The sequence below is a fragment of the Aythya fuligula genome, chromosome 1 (genome assembly GCF_009819795.1).
Source record: "Aythya fuligula isolate bAytFul2 chromosome 1, bAytFul2.pri, whole genome shotgun sequence".
Taxonomy (NCBI): Eukaryota; Metazoa; Chordata; class Aves; order Anseriformes; family Anatidae; genus Aythya; species Aythya fuligula.
This window is the reverse complement of record NC_045559.1, coordinates 3,850,573-3,872,984: the sequence shown is the minus strand read 5'-3', so window position 1 is coordinate 3,872,984 and position 22,412 is coordinate 3,850,573. Positions and strand designations below refer to the sequence as shown.

Genomic DNA, 22,412 nt, shown 5'->3' with positions numbered 1-22,412 from the left:
GAAGAAATAGTTTAAGGGTGTTCTTTTTCTCCAGATTTTATATATAAATTTATATATGTACACGCACACACATACATGCCAGAACATCTGCAGAATTACACGCTTACAGGATTGATCAGGGGCAGCCAGACGTCATGTTTGCGTTTGCCAGCTTATCTTTTGGTAGCAGGAGGAGAAAGATAACTCCCCAGGAAACAGGCTACAAGGGCCAGTGAGACACCCTCCTCAGGCACTCGTCTCTCAAAGTCAGGGAAACCAAAAGGGCAGGTGTCAACCCAACGTGCGTACAGGACTCTGCTTTAATGCAGTTTAAAAAAAAAAAGGGGGGGAAGTGTTTTTGTTTCATCTGTACAGGAATATACATGTATGGACACACGCACGCAGGCAGGGCACCGCCAGGACGGGCTCCTGGGGTCAGATAGGGACTGAGCACGGTCCCAGCCCCATCCCGCTGTTGAGCCCATGCAACACGGTTTTTGCTGCATGAGACTGAAGTGCTAGGCACAGCGGTTTGCCTTTTCCCAAAGGGCAAACAGACCACCCCCCACCTCAAAAAATATATATATATTATCAAAAAGTAAAAAAGAAAATCACTTTCCCCTACACCTCTCAGCTCCCGTCTGCAGGGATGTTTTTTCCTACCCAGGGGAGAGGAGGAAGCCAAAGGAGGGGTAAAACCAAAGGGCTGCCCATCTCCAGTCCCCCCCAAAAAAGGGGATGAAGGACAACTTGACCACCTTCACCTCCTGCCTCCAGCTCACTCGTGCAGGGGAAAAAGCACAAGACAGGGATGAAGAAAATGCAATACGTAGGACGGGGCAGGGAACCACAGATATTTGCACAAAGCAGTAGTGGTTAAATCGTCCTTTCTAACTGCTGGCTCGCAGCCTAGGCTGGGCTGCCAAGAAGGGTTCTTGTATCTCAAACCACCAGGAAGGTGGTTTGAAGGGCTGAAGGAACCCAAGCCAGGACTTTGCCCCATTTTCCCCTGCACACATGCACACACGCACACCTCAGAAGCCATAACTACTGCTTTTATGTAGTCCCAGCTTCCCAGCACGCAAAAGGAAGAAAAAAAAAAAAGTTGCCTGTATTCAGGCTTCCCCCATTTAGAGGCACAGCTTAAAAAAAAATAATAAAAGAAATAAAATAGTTAGCTCCTGCCACAAATAAAGTGCAAAAACCAAGCGGTTTCTATATATACACATATACCCACACACACACGTGTGCATGTATATAGATTAAATTAAAAAAAAAAAAAAAAGTCTCTTCTTGTGGCTTTTTGCAGACACACAGGGACTCCTGGGAGCTGGCCAGACCTCCAACCACCTCCATCCAAGAGACCTGCAGGCCTGCAAAACACGTCCAGCTCAGCCCAGCCACCTACCTCCTGCAGCACTGCAGGGATTATCACCCCCTATGTCTCCTTCCTTCGAGCCAGAGGAAAGAGGAGGCCAATTACCAGCACATCACCTCAACTGGCACTCAGTCCCCTTGCCAAAAAAATCAAAACACACCAGAACTCGGAGCAGCCCTAAGGGCTGGGGTCTGCCCAAGCCAGCATCAGTGTGGTTCCCCCTCTATGCTACAAGCAGCTCACGGCCAGTTTCAGCAGCAGATTTATATTCTCTGCAAACCCCTTCAAGGTATATCAGTTGACATGTGGGGTTTTCTATATAATTTTTTTTGTTATTATTATTTTTTTGGTTAAAACCAGCAGCTCTTGTGCACCTCAATGAGGCATGTGGCGGGCTGTAGCTAGTGCGGGTCAAGGACCGCAGCACAGCGCGTTAGGGGCTTCCTTGCCAAATAATTAGTAATAATAATAATAAAAACAAAATCCCCCCACCCCTCTTCCCCCCGTTTCTCTGCTAACCCCGCACCATTCACATATATACACTCCACCCCAAGATGGATGGGTACCAATCAGCTATACAAAAGGAGATCAAAACTGCTTACAAAGGAAAATTAAACTCTAGCCTGCGCGCTAGAAGCACTTTACAGCTTGCTATGCTCTAGCAGGACGCCGGAGAGGAGAGCAATGCTGCAAGCCTGGAGACCTGGTGAACCCGGGAGCTCGTCTCCCTCCTCTCCTTCGCTCTCCCGCCTCTCTCCCCCCTTCGGCAGAGCAGTTTGCAGATGAACGGGCGTGGATAGAAACAGCCGAGGGTCGACCTCACCGCAAACGGAGGAGACCGGTTTAATAAGCAAGCTTCAAGAAATGACGATGGGATGGGAGCTGGCGTCGCTGGTGGCCTTGCGACAGCGCTGACGGAGTCACGAGGGCTTCTGCGAGTTGTTCATGTTCTGCAACGAGAGGGGAAGGAGCACGGTTGGGGTGACGCTGGGACCAGACCTCACCCCGGCCAGCATCTTCTGTGTGCACATCGAGAAGGGGACAGAGGCAGTAACAAAGCCACAACACAGGGCACTACAAGAGCATCCACCACAGAGGGAAAGGACACTGTCCACCCAAGGAGAATGGTGGGGAGGAGATGCACCAACTCACTACCTGCATCCCTCCTTTGAGCATCACCCAGCTTTATTATCTGCAGGGTGAGAAGCCGGCAAAGATACCCCTAAAAACCAAGCTACACCTGGAGCCACTCTTTGGTCCATGCAAGACACGGAGACAGGACACAACAACCCTTCCAGGAGCCCTCTTAGGCATCTCTCCAGCTTCCCTTGGGGCTGGGCAGCATCCCCCCAACCTGCTGGGCGGAGGCCACTGTTTGCTCATCCTCAGCACTGCTCCAAAAAGGCAGCTCAGGACAGAGCAGCAACAGTGCCAAGGAGTTGGCGTGGCCACCAGCCACCACCAGTGGTGGAACAGCTGGACCAACGCTCATCCATGACATCCTGCAGGCACCAGAGCTGCTTCGAGCACAGCCCTGCTGCCACCACTGTGTCAGGAACATACACCACAAACCCAGAGACACCCAGCAAAACATCAGCCCCCAGAGGAGAGCATCCACCAGGAGACACCCAAAGAGATGACCACCACCACAAAGACATTTCCCAATTCACAAAACTACACAAAAAGGTCAGAGGGAAAGGGACTAGAAAACAGCTAGAAAGGTTTCTCAGCATTTTTAATCTTTTACTACCTAAGCTGCCTCTTACAAGCACCAACAACTGTGGCCAGGCTACGAGAGGTAGAGTGGGACAAGGTGGTCTGCATTATCTAAGGAGACAGGGTGAGGGTTAGGAAAAGCCACATGCACCCAACAGCCATTTACCTTGGAAATATTAGTAAAGAGAAAACTTTGAGAAAGTGACAAACGGGTCGTCTTTAAGCATGAAAAGTGAAGGGAAGAAGAAGGGAGGGGATAGGAGAGACTTTTAATCGGGTTGTCGTTACAAAGTGCACTTTGGATCACAAACCAAGCAAAAGGAGAAGAAATCATCACAGCAGTTAGTCCTGCAAACCCAAACCAGCTCAACCCCACAGTCAGGAGGCATGCAGCTGTATTCCTGGTCTCTCCAGTTGTCCCCTTGTTCTTCTGGATGGGGACAAGCCCCCACTGGTGATGGTCAATGCAACAAAGCACCCACTGCCAAGTGCCTCCAAGCAGCACAAACTGGGAAAGGAGGTAACCTCCACCTCCCCTGACCCCATACAGGCTGTAGGGGGACATGGTGGGGGACAGGATACCCATATGAGGTGACAGAAGTGAGGGTGCCACCAAACCTTTGGTCTATGGAGTCTTCCAGGCTCCCTCAAACCCAATCCCTGAGCCCCACACGTAGGTGAAGGAAGGCTCCCAGCAGCTGGAGTTGTTCACCTTGCTGCTCCCAACCCACCTAGGATGAGTAAACCATCACCTGCTCCAGCTGAGCTCAGGTCCTAGCACAACCCCATACAGCTGTCCCCAAACTCATGCTTTTCATGTCCCAGCTGGCACCAAGGCACGCAGTGCTTTTACTATTGCAACATGGATGGGGAAAGAGAAGTGGATGGAGGGATGTACAAAAACAAAACCACTTTGCAAGCAACCCAAGAGGACCAGGCACTTCATCCAGGGCTTCTGTGCCTAAGAGCAGCAAGGAGCGTGGGCATGCAGGCCATGCTGAGCAACCCAACCTCTACATTCACCCAGGAGCATCAGCATGCTCTTCCCCAATAAACCCATCAGCAAAGCCAAGTCTGACTTTTCTAACATCATTTTTTTGGGGAATAGGGAAGAAACATGAGGTTCACCAGTTACACACAAGCAGCACCAGTTCATAGCAAATTCCTTCACCTTCAGCCCACAAAATTAACCAGGATAAGGATGCACATAGGCTGATCTAAACCACAGATGACAAAGAGACCCCTGGGCACTACGCCAGCCTCAGCATCTCCCTGGTCTTTAGGAAGACATTTGAGCACATTTTCTAGTGGCTGATTCTTTCTTAACTCAGTGATGTATCATGAAATCAGTCCAAAAGCTTCTGGATATGTCCAAAGAAATCTTGTCCCTAGCACACAGGGATCTAACAGCACTGAGTTTAAGTGTCAAAGCCTCAATTAATCCTAATCCTAATTAGAGCATTACATGTCGAAGGCATCTTGCCTTCTTAATAGAGCTAGATGAGGAGCACATCCTTGTGTCTACTCTGCCCAAGTTGTCTGGGCTGCTGAGCTGGCTGCTCCCAAAAAACAGGTTGGCAGAACTACAGATGCCAGGACCCAGGATCAGCCCAACTCTCCAAAAACACATTCCTGCTCCCACACAGGTGATAAAAGCCTGCTGGGAGCTGAGGTCAGAGCCTTCCCCAGGAATCTCTCTGGTGCCATCGCTCACAGACACAACTCAGCCCCCAGGAAGGACAGACCACCGGGGTCTATCACCTACGTTACAAAGCGCTGCCACAGAGAACTCCAGGAAAACCCAACGGCATCTCCCATCCAGTGACTACTCAGGGAGGAGGCAGGAATTTAGGCAGCATCTGCAAGTGATAATTCACTGTGTTTCCCCAACGAAATTGGGGCATTTAATCAAGGTAGGATACTCATGGTTTGGACAAAACATCACCCACAGTCCCCTCTTTATCAGTCCCAAGACACACCCAAATCCCACACTTAGAAATATCAACTCCAAGAAAACCATGCTCCAGCTGGGTTTCACAGCAACTACAAAATAACCAATGGCAAGAAAACACGGGAAGAGGGTAGGAGGGGAATAAGACGCAAGAAGATACTTACAGGCATGCCTTTCCTAGTAAAGGCTGTAGAGAGACAGAGAGAACGGAAAGAGAGGTGTCAGTAACGCCGCAGGAGACAGGACACAGGACAGTGGGCGGCAGCAAGGGGCACCCGAGCGCTTCTAAACCCCAAAGCAAAGAAGGGCTTTTGGCAAGACTTGGCCAGCCCAAGCAGAGCTCCAAGAGATGAAGGAGCCAGCTGGGGTGGCAAGGTTTGTGCAAAGCAGAGCAGTGGTTGGCACACGGCACCCTTCCTAATCCCACTTGGGGCGAGCAGACACCAGGTAACACGAAAAGCAGGCAGCAAGAGCCAACAAGCAGCCAGGGGGGACAGGCAGCACAGCAAAGGGGTTCATGAGCGTCTCTGGTAGCCCCCCAACTCCATAACCAAAGGCTTTTGCTCCTGGAGAAGCATGTGCCAAGGAAAGTCTTTTTCTTCATGCTTTCCCAGTGGGTGAGAGGGGACACATAAGCAAGAGGGCAGCAAAAAAAAAAATTTCACCCAGGGATGCACAAGGCAACTGGTTCACCGTGCCTCATGCATCAAAGAGGCTTCTACTTGGTTTTGGTCTGTTTTGCCTATTGCTCTGGGAAGGAAGAGAGACCTGCAGGCAAAGAAGGGTCCTCATAGCATCTTCAAGGAAGCCCAAGAACCCTGGCCTTATCGCAATGACCAGGTCTACAGTGGAGGAGAGCACATCCCGGAGGAAGGCACGAGCCATTCAGTCTAGAGAAGTGGCTCCCATCTGGACATGGGCCTGGGCAACCCGCTGTATTTTGTCCAGCCTGAGCAGGACCTGGACCAGATGACCCCCAGAGGTCCTCCTCCAGCCTCAACCATTATCCTGTGACACGGCGATGTCAAATGGGGGACACAGAGGCAATTCCTAAATTAATGCAGTTGCTCAATTCAGCCCAGAGCTTTGGGGTTTTCTGAGGCTCTCAAAAACCACGAGAGGGCCGACAGCCACCCTTCGCTGGGTGCTCCTGAAACCAACGCGATGCAGGAGGACAGCAGCCACGGGAGAAGCGGGGAGAGAGCATCTCAGAGACAGCAGCACAGGATGCGGCAAGTGCAAGCCGTTCCCCAGCTTCAGGAGCGACAGGAGGAGGACAACAAACAATAAACAACGAGAACAACAACAAAACAAAACAAAAAAAAGAGTTCAACTAACTTGTCCCGGCAGCTGCGTGGGCACTTCCTGAGGAACACAGCCTGGCAGGGCGGAAGAAACAGCCACATGCTCCTCAAAGCTGTTGATGCGAGGTTTTTTGGTGGGCTCTGGGCTTGCTAGAGGGGTAACGCTATTACGTCTCATGAGCGGGTTAGGTCCCTTCTTTGCTTCCTAAATTAGAGTGAGAAAAAGAAAAAAAAAAGTAAATAAAAATAAAATAAAAAAAGGGAAGAAGGCGACAGTTATAAAGAAAAAAAGAAGCAGATTGATTGTTTTTTTTTTTTTTTTTTTCCTTAAAGCAGCCTCTGCTTTTCCCCAACAATTGCTGTCGACGTGCAAAGGATTAGTTGGATGCATTGAAAGGTTCTGGACACCGAAAAAAAAGGAAACTGATGCAAAACGTTCAAGAGCACTGTGTGATTTCCCAAGGATGGGAGGAAATGGGAGGCCCTGCACTCAGAAATGAGACAGAATTTCTCCTCATTTGAGCCTTTGATCACAAAAAAAGGTAAATAGGTATTACAAAGCGCAGTAGTAATCAACAGCCACGATTTCACACGCCAGAGACGTGCCCATTGGTCTATTCCTCAGAGGTAGCCCCTCTGCCCCAGGGCATGAAAGCAAGAAGAAGAAAGAAGAGCGAGCCCAGGCTGATAAGAAAGACTGGGGAAGTTGCACAGAGCAGCCAGCGAGGGTCAGCACCAAGCTCCAACTCAAGCCAGGTGGGATGGAGGGGCAGCTCCTGCACAGCCGAGCAGAGGAACCCAAGCACTTTGCACGTGCCTCACTCCGTGCCCACCGCGCCACGCAGCCCCCTGGCCACCCCCAGCCATGGCAGTGGACGAGGGCATCAATGGCCCTGACACACCACGAGGAAGGATTGGATTCACCCCTGAAGATGTGGCCCAAAAGGGGATGGATCTGACCATCCAACAAGCGGCTGGGACCCATCACCACTACATGCAAGTTGGGAAGTTGGACACGGGGTCCCCTTCCTCTTCAGCCCCAACACCAGGCTGGCATCCCCTTGATCTGGCCTCTGAGCTCCTCGTGGAGCACCCAGACCAGACCTTACGGGGTTTTTCCTCTGTGCAAGGGGTCTTTTCCCCCCAGCACCCTACAGAACAGGGCTCTGGTAGCCACATAGAGCCGTGGGCATGCCAGGAAAAAACAGAGAGGATGGAGATGTTGGATGAGCCACTGAGCTTGGGCTCTGCCAACCAGCTAGGACACCTGGGAGAAGCCACCTTCTCCATCCAGTAGTCCATTCCCTCTTTGGGCAAGCAGATGATTGCAAAGGCGAAAGTCAGAGCCCAGGAAAGACCCGTCCCTGGGTGAACTTTCATCTGAGCAAGCACACTGGGAAGCAGGCACATGCAAGAGTAATTTTCCCTTGGAAAACCCTTGATTGGCCACATCTCTGCAGAGCAAGAACCCCTGTGATGCTCCAGGGGCACTTCCAAGCAATTGACTGTGCAATAATCTCCCCATGCCCACCCTGGGCATCCTCACTGCCTGGTGACCGTAGGGGAAAGAAAGGGGACACCAGGGAATGGCTGAGGAAGAGCAGCACTCACCTCTGGCCTCTCCCTGTGGGTGTTAACGGCTTCGATGTTCAGAGAGATGGATTCCACCCGGCAGCCTGCAGAAGGGAACACAGGGAGATGGAGAGGCTGTCAGAAAAGCCAAGAGGTGCAGGATGCTCGACCCCAGAGCCCTGCCCATCTCCCAGAGGAGGCACAAGTCTAACACCCAGGCACATCAAGGTGAAATGCCACACTTACCATAGGCCACTGGGGTCAGCTTCAACACTGTGTGAAGAGGACACTTCAGGTAGGGCATTTCATCTGCAGAGAAAGCAAAGCAGGAAGGTTAGGTTACCCCATCCCCTCTCCAAAAGCAGGTTCGGACATCTTCCTCAACACCTAAAGCTATCCCATACCAAAGGAATACATTTTCCAGTCCCTGCATGAACAGGAACCCCTATTTCATCTCTTCAGAGCTCCATCTGTCATCCCTTCTCCAGCAGGATCAACCCCCCCACACCCAGGGTTGTGGAGCTCACCTGCACTTTTGTCCAAGAAGTAAGCAAGGAGACAGCGCATGACCGCCTGGTGACAGATCACAAGGACGTTCTCTTGTCTCTCCAGCTCCATGATGACCGGCTCCAGGCGCTGCACCAGATCTTGGTAGGACTGGGACAGAAGAAGGGCAGGGAGATAAGCACAGAGTCAGGAAAACAAGGACCTTATGAAGAACAATAGGCATTGTCTTGGTCCATCTATTATTTTCATGCTTCTGACTAAACTAAACCAACAAAAAGGGATTTGAAGGGTTTCAAAAAGCACCACAACAGGCACCCAGAAGGAACCCCATACATTTAGAGTCGGTGCTGGCCATTCCCTGACATTCTTTTGTTAGGCGTGCTGGCATTGGTATGTCTCCAAACATTTACATTTCCCAAATGTCAATGTGCAGGACTTTTAATTTGGTGCTAAAAAGCCCAGTTCACTACCTAAAGCATCACCCAAGACTGACGTCAGTTCCCACCTCAGCGTGTCACACCTTGAAATCAGGTCGTGTTCCCCATGCCAGAAGCAAACAGAGATATCAACATCAGCCCACAGCAAATGACGCAGAGAGCAGGGGCTGAAATTACTAATTTGGAAGTGGAAGAAAGGGAAAAACCTCAGCACCACAAGACCGAGTGTGGACCTAATGACGGAGGCTAGACTAGGAGGCCTTTGGACTTTCCCAGATAATTGACTATGAAGTCATTTGGCCTGTTTGCTAAGTGTGCTTTTTAATGTGATCTTCATACACCATATTACAAGAGCTAAAAGCAAAAGTTAACAGGAACCCTGACCCTTTCTTAGTTCTTGCTTCTTGGAGCATCTGCTTTCTCCTCTACTCTCCTGTCCTCTATGCCCAAGTAGCATGAAAACAAATCGGTCATGTTCAAATAACAGCCACGTCTCTGGAGGCCTACCTCTCCAGAAGGATAGCGGTAGTAATATTTATCCTGATCACGTAAAACAAATTCCTCTGGATGCTGTTCCCTGATTTCTTCATAGGTCATTTCTTCACACACACCCTGCAAGAACAGGACATCCAAGAGGTTATGGGCCTAGCTGAAATCAAAAGTAATCAGCACCCCTAATATGCAAACCCTTCTCCAAGGCATTTGTCTTTAATCCTTAGAGAGATCAGATACAGGGCAGGTCCAAGCAAATGTCATCTTATCCTACTTATTCCAGCCAACATCCTGGAGGTTCTGCATAAGGTACATTTCCAATGCCAAGTTGTGATTACTAGAGCAGGAAAAGTACTATTCCCCCTCAGAAGGAAAGTTTCCCCATAAAAGATGAGATCTAGGCACGAGTAAGGGGCCAGAGCTATCACCCCCTCTGCCAACCCATGACCACCACAATCCAGCCTTCCCTACTGCAACCAACGGTACTTACAGCATCGATTTCATTGAGAGCCTTCCACTGCTCATAGGGCAGCTGGAGTGCTTCTGCTGTTTGGATTGTTCTCTTCAGTTGGCTGGTCCAGACTTTGAGGTCTTTTAGGTTCTGCTCCTCGACAAATTTGTTCAGTGCCAGCGCAAACTGTAGGACACAAAGAAGAGGTTGACTTCTGATCCACAGCCTCCCAATGGGCCTTCCTCCCTGTGTCCTAGCAAGTCTTCCCCAGGACCTCTTTTGCCTTTTGTAGGCAGATGTATTGGCCTTCTGCTCTAAGGTGAAGAGCAGCCTCACACACCATTTTTTCCCCAAAAGCTACAAGGGACATGCAGACAGAAAGAATAGCAAGAACTGCAGCCTAATATGATTGAGTAGTATCCGAGAAGCCCCATCACAATCTGGCCTCCCCTATGATGATGTGAAAGATCCTAGACCATCCTTAATCACAGCTACCACAGCTTTTTTTTTTTTTTGTCAAAGAGCTAACTGGATGTATTCTGTAGTTCTTGATTATAGTAACACCTTAGTTGATTTGATTTGGACTTCAGAATGGTGATAAAAAGCCAAAATAGATATTAACCCTTCCTGGAGCAACTCTCTTGACTACGTCCATGAAGCAAAGTGAAGGCACCCTTGGAGATGACTAGCTCACCCAAAGGGTGGCAGCAGTCCTCCCACATCCCACTCTACCTGTGTTAGGGCTGAACCCACCCAAACAATGAAAATATTTTCTCCTAAAGAGGTCTGCAGACCAGCCTCTATCAACTCCTAACTGCACAGCAGTGGCTGCAGTCTTGTTTTGAGGCCATGCTCAACCCCAAATTTAACCAGCCCCATGGACAGATCCTCTAAGTACCCAAGGTGACATCAAATATACACTTAGGTCAACATACAGCACCTCCTACAGCCACATCACTTACAGAGCCACAGGGGAATATTCCTTCCCCTTACCTTCTTGCCCCTGTTGGAGAGGCCCGAGTCACCGCCAATCTTCCCCTTAAGATTGAACTCACTCTCGCCGTGCCGACACAGGTAAATGGTGCGGGGCTGGACATGGATGTTCATCAGGTAGTAAACAATCCTGCTCTGGATGTGATCCTGGACCCTGTTGACCAGGAACCGCCGGCCAACATCGATGACTTTGATGAGAGAAAGCTCCCTAGGGAAAGCACCACAAGGATGAGGGGGATGCCAGTGGGGAAAGCAGAAAACCACACACGACCCCCACAAAACAGCCTGGTGAGGTATCTCAGTCAATATAATCACCCAGCTAAAAGGATTTCCTGCAGGCTATTTTCAACAAGAAGCCGATAGGCAACGGCAATTCACAGAGAGCTAAGTAACACCAGTGTAATCGCCCTTCCTCCCTGCAGCAGTAAGAGGATTAAACCTAGCAGGGAGCACATTCCACCCCAGGACAGCGCTCAGCTGGCCCAGGATTATCTGCGCAGGACACACAGATGCATTTGTGAGCAGTGGAGAGGCTGGGAGGCAACACGTTGCAGCCTACATGGTCATGCAGGACAGCAAAGTTGGAAACCACAGGGTCTGCTCAGCCTTGAGTCTATCTAAGCATTCCCTTTAATTGGGACCGTGACAAAAAACACCCCAGAAACCAACACAAGTGGATCCACAAGAGCTTGTGAAGGTTTTAGTGCCTGGCTTCCTGTCAGAGGGTTGGAGAAAACGGTACTGAATATTCAAGGAAGAGGCCCGAATTTACAGCAAGGCTTGGCCATATGTTACTCCAGCACGGTCACGTACTTGAACACAAAGTGAAATACAACCCCATACTTCATTACCCCTCTCCAGGCAAACAAAAGGCATTCAAGGCCAGCCCAATCCGAGATCAGGAAAGTTTCTTACCGGTCATAGTCATCAGGGTCAAGTGGCTGGTAGCTGGCCTGGTAACAATTGATTCTCTTCATAAAGTCCTCCATGGCATCGGTCGAATTACAGTCCCGATAATCAGGGCTGGACAGTTTTACTTCCTGCAGCAGGGGAGAAAACACACCAAAAGGAGTGGTTAGGAAGCTTTCCAGGCAGGTAGGGAAGGCTGCTGCCCCATCTGAGGCTATGGGCACAGCAGGGATTCAACAGTCAGACCATGCTAATCTCAAAGCCCTGCCAAGATCCAGCTGTTGGCTGAGCCATTTTACAGCCTTCGCTTATTATAAGAAAGAAAAGAAGAGAACAAGACCCAAAGTGGGCCATAGAAATATCCAGAACTCATACAGAGTTCTGCCTGAACTACTCTAACAGGTGGTCCTGAAGATTTGGTTTTGAGCAGCAGCATTACACATCAGTAACCTCCCGAACAGCACTGAAACCATTAGGATAACCAACAGGATAACAGCCAAGCAATGTAAGCAGCAGCACCCCAGGTTCACAGCTATTTTCTGCACTGATCCCAGCACGAAAAACATTATTCATCCACAAGCACCCCATGGAGCAAAAATCTACACTGTTCATTTTTTTTTCTGCCCTTCAAGAACTACTTTCCATCAAAGAGAGGGATTAAATCCTGCAAAAAATCCAGCTTCAGGGTGTTGCAAAGGAATCATAAAAATAATTAAAAAAAGAACTAAACTGAGCATTTTAGTAGGGTCAAGGAAAAGGCAGCATGCAACCACCCTACCAGCCACAGGGCAGCAGCTCCCAGCAGGAGCAGATGCCTTGTGCTGACCCCTACCCTGGTGCCCATTGTGGAGACAGTCCTAGGGGCAGAACAAAACCCAAGGAAAAGCCTCTCGCAGACTTTGGATATTCCGTGACACATTCCCAGATGCTTTAAAACTGACAAAGTGCAGACCTACAGCTGGAGATACAGCTGGAGCACAGCCCAAGGGAGGAAAGGACATTTCCATCATACCTAGGTAAGCCAAGTAGCATCCATGTGTCCTAGCCAAGCCCAAATGGCAGAGAAGCATTTCTGCTGGTGGGAAACCAGAGATCCAGAAGCTCCCAAAGGAGCCAGTAAGCAATGTTTTATGCTGCTCCCCCAGCCAAAATCTCAACTAGCGGCAAGAAGCCTCCAAGCTGAGCTTCTATTCTTCTCAAATCAGACCTCAATAGGCTCTGTAAAGCTGCATGTGGCTGAAGACACCAAGTCTGACTGCTCTCTGATGGGATTTAAACACTTAACCACACCCATCACTTCCAAAAACAAGGGACATTGGGTCACTGAAGCAGCCTAAATACACATCCCTCCTTGATATCAACTTAAACATTAACAGCCATGCAGACAGAGTGGAAGGGAGCTGGGGACAGGCCACCACAACTTTTATTTTCACTACCTCCAGTCAGCCCTGGAAAAGCTCCTTTATCATCCCAGGACAAATATGTCATAAAAAAAGATTAAAAAGAAACTCCTAACCCTCAACTGAGTCTGGCAAGACATCAGTTGTCTTCTGATAAGAAACCAATTGGGCACAGGTGGAAAATCCTACACGAGGGAAAACAAAACAAGCTGCTTCCATGCTTACCATAACATTGGTGGCAACTACCGTGGGATCATTGCAGACAGACTCAATGAAGAACACCTGCAAGGCAAAGCAAAGCTCAGCTGAAGACCAGCAATAATGTTTAGGACATCCAACCAGCTCTTGTTCAACCCAGCCTCCTTCCCAGCTTCACTCCCTCCACCCTGCTGCCGCCCTTTCTCCAGGGCTCAGGATCAGGAATGGTTCACGTACTGCTGATTAATCCAGCACTGAAATCCCCCTTACACTGGAGCTTCTTCAGGACAACACCATAATGTATTCTTGATCTTTATTTTTTGCACTATTGTGGACTATGAAACATGGGCAGCAGCCTGATGGTACCAACCTTGAACCCATTTTCTTTGGCAAAGTTTAGGATCATCCCTCTTCTCTCCCGTGTGGTATTGGTGGCATCAAAAACCTTTAAAGAAAAATGTTTGTTATCAACACAGCTGTCTGGTTTCTCACCAAGCCCTTCCTCAACTTAAAACTAGGGGAAGTAGTGGAGATTTCAGAAAAGCTCACACAAGCCACACGCTTTTTTCTCTCACGGAGGGCATTTTGTAACATCCTTCCTCACCTCCCAGCTGCCTAATTTCAGGAAACTTTACAAAAATAAAGGGAGAAGCAATCAACTCACTAAAATAGCCTGAGAGATTGAGGGAAGACCCCAGAGCATTTACTGATGAAGTGCTGGGGTTTGGGACCACAAAATAGGATGTATGAGAAATTTTTTTTTTTTTTTTTTTTTAAACTGCTTTCTCAGCTTACGTAAGAGTCACAGCTTCCTCATCACATTTTAAATGCAAAATACACCAGCTGCCAGTGGGGAGGATGCAGATTGCCCAGAGGATCTCAAAAGTGGGATTAGCAAGCAGAGGAAGCACAACCACAGAGCAGGACAGGATTGTTCATCCCCAGCTCTGATTTTGCAAAGTCAGAATTTCCCCATTTCTGTGCAAGATCAGGGCCAATGATGCAGCATGGGGACATCAGCACCAGACAAACACTGGGGTGAGCAAGTGGCCCCTTTTCCCACATGTGATTTGCCCTGAGCTGCACTGGAGAAAGCACCTTTAGGACCAGGACTAGTGCCAGCCACCACAGAGGGCATCTCTTACCGCGATCTGGCCAGCCTCCTCCGTCAGGTACTGCTTGACGTCCCTCAGGGCAGCCAGGGCACACTGCCTGCAAGAGAGATGAGAGCCCTGTGGTCCTGATGTCCTCACAATAAGTGGCACACAGACCCCCACAAAGGTGGTGAGTGACCCCCAAACCTGGCCACATTGCTCCCTTCCAGGGACATCTGACACTGATACTACAGAAAAACCAAGTGCCATGCTGCTCTGCAGGGCAGATAAAGAAGTAAAGGCCAAACATCACTGCAGACCTCATGGTGAGCCTGAGCATGGGGTACCCGTGATGGAGGATGCCTTGTGGACCCTGAACCACCAAACCCCAACTGCTCCAAGTTTTCAGCTCTTGGCACCTCTAAATCACCTAAAGACGATCCTTGCACGTGCAAGGAGATCTCCAGCTCCAGCCCAGCCCTTCTGGCACCCCACAACAAGCAGGGTAACCCTGATGCTAACCACGAGCTCCACCACCCCTTTGGGATACAGGTCCCACACTTACCTCCGGACTTTCATGGCCTCCTCGTTGTCGGGGCGGAAGAAGTCGTAGGAGCTGTAATGCTTCACCGCCTCGCGGCGATACTCGCCCACGTTGAAAACTGCATGGGAAAGGCAAAGACCATCAAAATCAGGAGCGTGCACCAGCACAGCTTAACTGTGCAGCACCCAAAGATGACATTTTCTACAAACGAAGGAGAAAAATCCTTAGGGATGCTCACCTTTTGTTGGGACGCCGATCCAGTTGAGGTAGCGAGTCAACTTCTTGGAGATGTAGGTCTTCCCTCGGGCTGGGAGGCCAACCATCACTATCACAGTGGGGGAATTGGCGAGCTGCGGCCCACAGGCTACAAGGGGGAAGAGGAGAAAGCAAAACATCAGCAGCTGTTAATGCACCAGCTCATCTCGTATCAACCCTGCACAGCGCTTGCTTTTGAGCCAGCCTCTTCCAGGTCCTTCGGAAGCTGGAGAAAACCCAAACCCTCTGCTCCCCATGCACCATCATCTCATCATCTCTGCAGCATCTCCTCTGCATTTCCCTCTCCTGAGGGTGGACAACCGAGACCCCGAGCAGGAGAACCCAACAACTTATTTTCATGATAAGATCTGCTGAGTACGTGCCAGAGCAGGGACAGATGGCTCCGTGAGTCAGCAAGACAAGTGCCCCAGCTCAGCCACCCTGACCCAAATTCAGCCCTGACAGCCAGAGGACAGCATCCTGATGGCTGCAAAGCAAGGAACCTCTTGCTGTCCCAGGCTCCTCCGTGCCTCAGTTTCCCCATTTGCAAGAATCAATGCAAACACAAGCCCTCATCCCTGTGGCTTGGTTGATTCTATGGAAACCTAAATGATGGCCACAAGCAGCCTGGGCACGTGCCAGGGTATGGGAGACGGCACCACCCGAGGGAAGAAATGCAGCCTTCGGTCAGCTTTTCCACCACCAGCTCAGCAACTCCTGCCCATCTGTCTGCACTCACAGTGTCTCAGACAGTACGCACCAGTTCCAAATAAAAAAAAAAAAGAAATCAAAGACTGCTTTCAGAGGCGGCCGCTGCACTGAAACACCAGGTCTGCACTCAGGTCTCCACCCACCAGGAGCAACTTTTCAAAAAAAAAACTTTGGTGAGCTTTTAAGCTGATACATATGCAAATGCAAACTTTTTTTTTTTTTTTTTTATCCCTGAAGGCAAGCAGGACCCTAACATTAGCCAGCTGCAGAACCATCAGCATTTAAAAGAAGATATACAGGAGTGACTTATCCCTTTCTCCCAGGAACCTAAGGCTGGTTACATTTTGTCCTCAAGAGGGTCCTGTGCCAAACAGCTGGAATTAAATCCAGAGCGATGACTTGGCCAGCTAAAGGAAACTCCTCTGATTCAACGGAATTGCACAAAATGCAGACAGATCAGCTGCCCAGGTGAGTCGCTTTTCCCCAGAAAATCCTTTAGAAAGTAAACTCCAGGGCGCTGGTTCAACTGGGAGGAAATTGCGCACCGGCAGCATCCTCCTGCCCTGCCTCCCCACATCACCTCCACGCTGACATTCACGTGGCGCTACACATCCCAAAGGCCAAGGCACCGAGCCAAGTGCTTTACACGCAGGAAAGGAAGATCTTAAGGATGCCTAATGGAATTTGGATTAACCACCCACCTCTCATCCCGCCTGGCCTCACGTGCGGGGAGCCTTCCTGGCAAAGGCAGCCAGGAGCAAGCCCCTCCGGGGGATTTCTCATCTCCCCTTCAAGCCGCCGGAGCCTGGAGACCTCATGGGAAAGGAATGCAGGGAGTGAATGGCTGATGGCAGCGCCGTAAAAATGTGGTTTAATTATGGGCTGTCCCACAGCGCGCCCGCCCCAGCTCCCCTGCCTGCCTGCCGTGGGGCAGGCGGGACCAGCGGTGGCAGCAGGATTCAGGGACACGAGAGGCTGCTGGGGGGATTTTTTCTCAGGGGCAGGCAGACAGACCGAGAGGTATGAAGAGAGCACGTGAAGCACGTGGGATCAAGAAAAAAAAAAAAAAAAAAACTCCATCAGCTAAAGAAACCAAATTAAGGCCATGAGTTACAGTGCCAGAACAGCAAAGAGCCTCTCGTCATCTGCCTGAGTGTCTTGCCAAAGCAGACAAGAGATGAGAAAACTCTCCAAAAGGGATTTCTTTCTTCTTAAATATTCTGCATTCCTGAGGCCGGAGCTGCCCTTGCACTCGCTGCTCCCTTTGTGTGACCTGGCTCCCCGGTGCCGCGTTTCAAAAGCCCAGGGCAGCTCCCACCGGCTTCAGTGGCAGGCACTGATTTTGCACGCTGGGGTGCCCGGGGGGGCTTTGAGGTGTACCAGAGGAAAACATTTTTCCCCTCTGACCGTTTAGAATGGACAGCAACAGCCCCATGTGCCCAACAAACTCCAGGGCTTTTTTCCACACACAAAAAAATAAATTAAAAATGGAAAGAAAAAAAAAAAAAAAAAAAAAGGAATTGTACCTGAATAGACAACTCCTCCTTTCTCTATCTGCCAGCAGACAATGGATCTCAAAGATCAGAGCCAAGACGATTTGGGGCCATTAAAATAATAGTACTTGACATAGGGACAATGCTGGGTACTGTTTCGCGCCCCTTTACCTCCAGGCAGATAAAAATCGAGCTTCCAGAGCTCACGCTGTGCGCACACAGGCAGCAAAAAACACCTGTATTTGAGGGTATTTGAGGAATTTCTCCCAATTCAGTTTGCTATCAAAGGAACGATGCAGGTTCCCCTCACAACATGAAAAATTACGCATAATACGGACCCAGGGAGCACTCCCCAAAATGCCAGGTCAGCGCTGGGCACGGCGTGTGCGCCTTCTCACCAGGAGCCCGAGCCCAAGCCCAGCCAAATCACAAAAGCCCGCCCCGAGCTCCAGGAAACTTTGCAGCAGGGATGAAACCGAGCCCCGTGTTTTGCTCCGGGCGCTTCACAAAGACCTAATTCATCATTTCTTTTCACCACCCTGGAAAGCTATCAGGGATTTCAATGCATATTCATCACTCATTATCGACATCTACCCAGGTAAGTCAAGGTCAGGGATGACTTGTGAAAGGCTGGAGCTGTATATTTAGAAGCGGCTCATCTCGTGCCTCACAGCAGCTGAGAGCCAGCGTGGGTGCGCTCCCGTGCTTCGCTGGAGGGGGCGGAAGGAGGGGGGAAAAAAGAAAAATAAAAATGGAAATTTGCATCTATAAAAGGTTAAATAAAATAGCTGCCTCCCTACTCCGGGCATTTTTACTGTCTCCACGTAGGCAGCATTCCCACACGCCTCCCGCGTGAGCCCTGGGCTCCTCTTTTCCACCTTTTTCCCCATTGCATTTTGCAGACAGCTGCATCTCCTGTCCATACATTGCATGCAGGCTGCGGGGAGCCTACGTAACCCCTGGGATGTGCAGCCCAGGTTTCGCATGCCCACGGCCGCTGCCTCCTCTCTCCTCCAGCATCCCCCAGCCCGGCCCCCTCCCTGCACCGCCTCGACTTCCCAGCCCCTACGTGAGAGACGTGCAGCTCGGCAGAAATTGAATGGATCGCCGTCAAAGGGCCAGATGAAGGCATCACTTGGAGCTGCCACGACCAGGAGGAGGACAATCGGGCTAATTATTTCCCGCACCGAGCAGCCCGATGATGATGCTGCTGCCCTGGGGACCGTGCCGGTCTCGAGGGAGGCCGGGGCTCGCCATTGTACCTCCCGGCCCCACGCCTTTGTGCCCGTGCTCTTTGTTGCTGCCGAGGAATTAGTATCGCCTATGGGAAGCCACGGGTTTCAAAAACCGAAAAATGCCCAGCCGGGCTCTTCCCATAGATCGCAGCGAATGATGCCGAGCGCGGCTCGTTCCCACCCCGAGAAAAAATAATAATCATATTATTGTGATTATATTCGTATATTAAAAGACGTTAGCTTTCTCCTCTGCAAGAGGTAGCTCTCCCGTCAGAAACCACGTGAATAAATTAGTGAATTAAAAAAAAAAAAAAAAAAAAAGAACAGTGAGGCACCACGTGCTCGGGAGATTTCTTTCAAAAGTGTCAGTCCTTGAGAAAAAATAAAGAAACCCAAAGCACTCAGACCCAGCTGCAACGCATTACACCCATCCCACCCCAGCCCAGCCATTTCTGCCCCACGGCCAGCCAGATGTTCAGCCTGTTGCTGCTGAAAGCCATTTCCTCGGTGCCTTCCCCTGCACATGTGCCCAGACACAAGGCTCAGCATCCCTCGTGGCACGCCGGGACCCACAGCTATGGGGCAGCAGCCGTGATTCATCGGCGAAATTAACGGCATCATTCATTTCATCCCGAATATATATATTTTTTTTCCTTAAAAGTGGGTAAACTGGCCAAGAGAAACACGAACTTAAAAATAAATAAATAAATAAATAAAAGCAGCAGCTGCCTGCTCGAGAAAAGCAGCGGGAGGACTGATTCACCTCCGAGCCACTTCCATCCCTCTCCGGGCTGCAAAACGCTGCCTCCAACCTCGCTCTCCGCAGCCTCTGCGGGTTCCTGCGATGTTTATTTGGCAGCTCTGGTGGTTTGGGAGCTCCGCGGGGTGGCACAGCTGCCGGGTGAGTTAAAAGAGCCGGCTCCCAAATCAGCCGTGATTCACGCCGCGTTTGATAGTAGCGCCGGGGCGACCCAAGCGTTGGCTGGTATTTATTTTTTTAAGCGTGGGGTTTGGTTTTGAGCACCCCCACGCTTTCTTTTCCTGCAGGACGCTGAGCAGGCAATTTGTTTGCCCTCTCCCCTCCACCTGCCTCCTTTCTCCCCCAGGCGCAGGGGCTGGTGGCAAGGTGCAGACAGCTGGTGGTTATTTGGGTTTATGAAATCCACAATCTTACCCACCCCCCCCAGTAAAAGAAAATCAAGCCAAACATCAAGGCAAGGTGCTGAGTGCCCTGAAAAATCCCAGCTGAGCTAGCCTAAGAGCAACCTGCCCTATCCGCTGTTAATCCTATAAGTATTATGGGGTGGAAAGCGAAGGGGAGGGAATGTCAGGACATGCGTGGGGCCGGATGCAGGCGGGCTGCACCTTCCTGGGCTGGAAGCATGCACAGGGATGCTACGGGGAGGGGGGCACACTCAGGCTGCAGGGATAATATGGAAAAATAGAGTATGGGGGGGGGTCCACCTTGGGGGGGTCTACCCTCGGAGAGGGCATCACAAGGGGGTGCACGGGAGGAGGAAAAGGGGGGGGGGGGTGCATCCCACCCCCGCCGCCCTCCTGCCGGGGGGATGCTGAACCTCCCCCCAGGTTTCCCCCCCGCATTTTTCCCATCTTTCGTACTCACAGCGGCGGGGCAGCGCCGGCCGGTTGTCATTGGGGAGCCAAATCTTCTGGATGCGGCTTTGCGTCAGCTCCATGGGCATTTTTAAAGCCAAGGTCTTTTGGCGCTCCGCGTCCACCTTGGGGCGTTCGCAAAACGGGGGTGGAAGGAGGAAAAAAAAAAAAAAAAAAAAAAAGGGAAAAAGGGAGGGGGGCAAAAAATATAAAAGACGATAAAATAAGGCTTGCCGCTCGGTGAGGGTTTAGAGGGGGAAGGAGGGACGGGGCACAAAGCGGGGAGGTGGGTGAGTCCCGCTGCTAGTTTTAATTAAAAAAAAAAAAAATGCAAAAAAAAAAAAATGTTTCGCTTTGTTTTTTTTTTTTCTCCTCTTTCTTCCTTTTTAAAGATAAAAAGAAGGCTGAAGGCGAGGGCTGGCAAAAAGAAGCGGCCGCGCTGCTGCTGCCGCCGTTCCCACGCTGCGCTCGCACTGGAGGAGACAGCGGCTGCGGCTCCTATTTGGAGCCGGGAGGCCGAGGGGGGGGGCCCGAGGGTCCCCGCCCTCCGGGGCGGGGTCCGGGGGGGGCCCCGGGGGGGGCGGGAGCCGAGGAGGAGGGCGGAGGAGCCGGGGGGGGGCGCGGCGCGGCGCTGCCGCCTGCTGCCGGCCCCCCCGCACTGCAGCGGGACAAAGGCTTTGTTTGGAGGATGGGGGGGATTCGTGGGGGGGGTTAAATGGAAAGGTTGGGGGGGTGGAAGGGGAGAAAGAAGGGAGTGGGGGTTTGGGGGGTGATGGGGAGAGAGGGTGGGATGGGGAAAGGGGGTACCGGAGATGGGGTGTTGGAGATGGAATGGAAAATATGGAGATGAAAGGAAGGGAGGAGAAAAGAACAAAGGAGAAGAGAAGAAAAAAGGAGAAAAAGAAAAAAGGGAAAGGAGAAAAGAGGAGAAGAAAAAAAAAGAAAAAAGAAAGAAAGAAAGAAAAGAGAAAAGAAAAAAGAGAAAGAATGGAGAAAAGAGAAAAAGAAAAGAGAAAGGAGAAGGGAGAAGAGAAAGGAGAAAAAAAATGAAAGGAAAAAAGAGAAAAGAAAAAATAAAGAAAAGAGAAGAGAGAAGGGAGAAAGGAAGAGAAAAGAAAGAAAGGAGAGAAAAGAAAATAAAGGAGAAAATAGAAGAGAGACAATAAAAAAAAAAGAATAGAAGAAAGGAGAAAAGAAGAAAGAGAAAAAAAAAAAAAAGAAAACGAGTAAAGAGAGAAAAGAAGAAAAAAGAAGAAGAAAAAAATAGCAAATAAAATAAAAATAATTCTAAAACCAAAGCAATTCTGCAACCAAACTCATTCTAAAACCACAATTATATTTTTTTAAAAAAAGAAATCCTTTCTAAACCCAAGGGCTCCCCCGAGCAGCCTCCTCCTCCCCCCCCCTTCTTTCCGCACCCCCTTCCCCTCCCCGGCCCGCGGCGGGTGGGAGGCGGAGGCCGGGGGCTGCGGGGGCTGCGGAGGCTCCGCACGTCGCTCACGTCGCACAGGCAGGGCTGGGGCCCGGCCTCCTTCACCCCCCCACCTCCGCCGGGGGGTGCCCGGGCTCTGCTCCGCCTCCGCCTCGCTCCGCAGCCGCGCAAAAAGGCTGGGGCGGAGGCTCCGGGGGAGGCTCGCAGCCTCCCCCCACCTCCCGGCCTCCGCCCCGGGTCGGGGATGGAGGAGAGGAGGCTGCGGAGCCTCCCCTGCGCTGCCTCCGCTAGGCGCAATTAATGAATATAGGTGTATTTTATTAGGGTGCGTATTGGGTGTTTTTATCCCAAACGTAGCCACGCTTGGGGATTTTTAACCCATTAGTTAGATTCCCGCAGGTGGCCTCGCCACCTTCAACTCAGCGGTGAAAAGCACTAATTCCAACCCAAACGTGGCAAGGGCAATAAATAAAGGTGTGGGGAAATCCAGCTTTCCCCTCCAAAATAATAATAAAATTAAAATTAACATCACGATTTGGGGATGCTCACATCCCAAGCGACGCGGTGCGCCCAGGCAGCAGTGGGATGCTGGGTGGTCGGTGGGGAAAGTTCAATATTTCATGGCTGGGAAGTGCTCTACTGGGTTTATTCTAGTTTGATTTGCTAAATAAAGCAAATTTTGCACGGAAATAAAGATGCTGGCAAGTTAGCATCTCAGCTACATACTGAATAGCCTCCGGTATTATT

At 50.5% G+C, this 22,412-nt stretch overlaps 1 protein-coding gene across 4 annotated transcripts in view; it reads right to left on the bottom strand.

Annotated features, from left to right (window-relative positions):
* Positions 1-1,868: 1,868 nt before the first annotated feature.
* The window catches only part of PFKFB3 (6-phosphofructo-2-kinase/fructose-2,6-biphosphatase 3), a 37,224-nt gene continuing 16,680 nt past the window's right edge, over positions 1,869-22,412 (bottom strand). The window contains exons 2-17 of one of the 4 annotated variants that reach the window (XM_032203621.1): positions 20,244-20,358; positions 15,164-15,289; positions 14,947-15,043; positions 14,433-14,499; positions 13,658-13,732; positions 13,315-13,371; positions 11,696-11,820; positions 10,781-10,988; positions 9,827-9,973; positions 9,352-9,456; positions 8,428-8,557; positions 8,147-8,209; positions 7,940-8,004; positions 6,363-6,533; positions 5,189-5,211; positions 1,869-2,307 (exon numbers count right to left, since the gene is read on the bottom strand). In XM_032203621.1, the coding sequence (XP_032059512.1) occupies positions 2,301-2,307; positions 5,189-5,211; positions 6,363-6,533; positions 7,940-8,004; positions 8,147-8,209; positions 8,428-8,557; positions 9,352-9,456; positions 9,827-9,973; positions 10,781-10,988; positions 11,696-11,820; positions 13,315-13,371; positions 13,658-13,732; positions 14,433-14,499; positions 14,947-15,043; positions 15,164-15,289; positions 20,244-20,358 (1,581 nt within the window). In that variant the 3' untranslated portion in view covers positions 1,869-2,300. The remainder of the gene's footprint in view (positions 2,308-5,188; positions 5,212-6,362; positions 6,534-7,939; positions 8,005-8,146; positions 8,210-8,427; positions 8,558-9,351; positions 9,457-9,826; positions 9,974-10,780; positions 10,989-11,695; positions 11,821-13,314; positions 13,372-13,657; positions 13,733-14,432; positions 14,500-14,946; positions 15,044-15,163; positions 15,290-20,243; positions 20,359-22,412) is intronic. The other 3 variants (XM_032203631.1, XM_032203642.1, XM_032203651.1) reach the window with 3 other exon arrangements.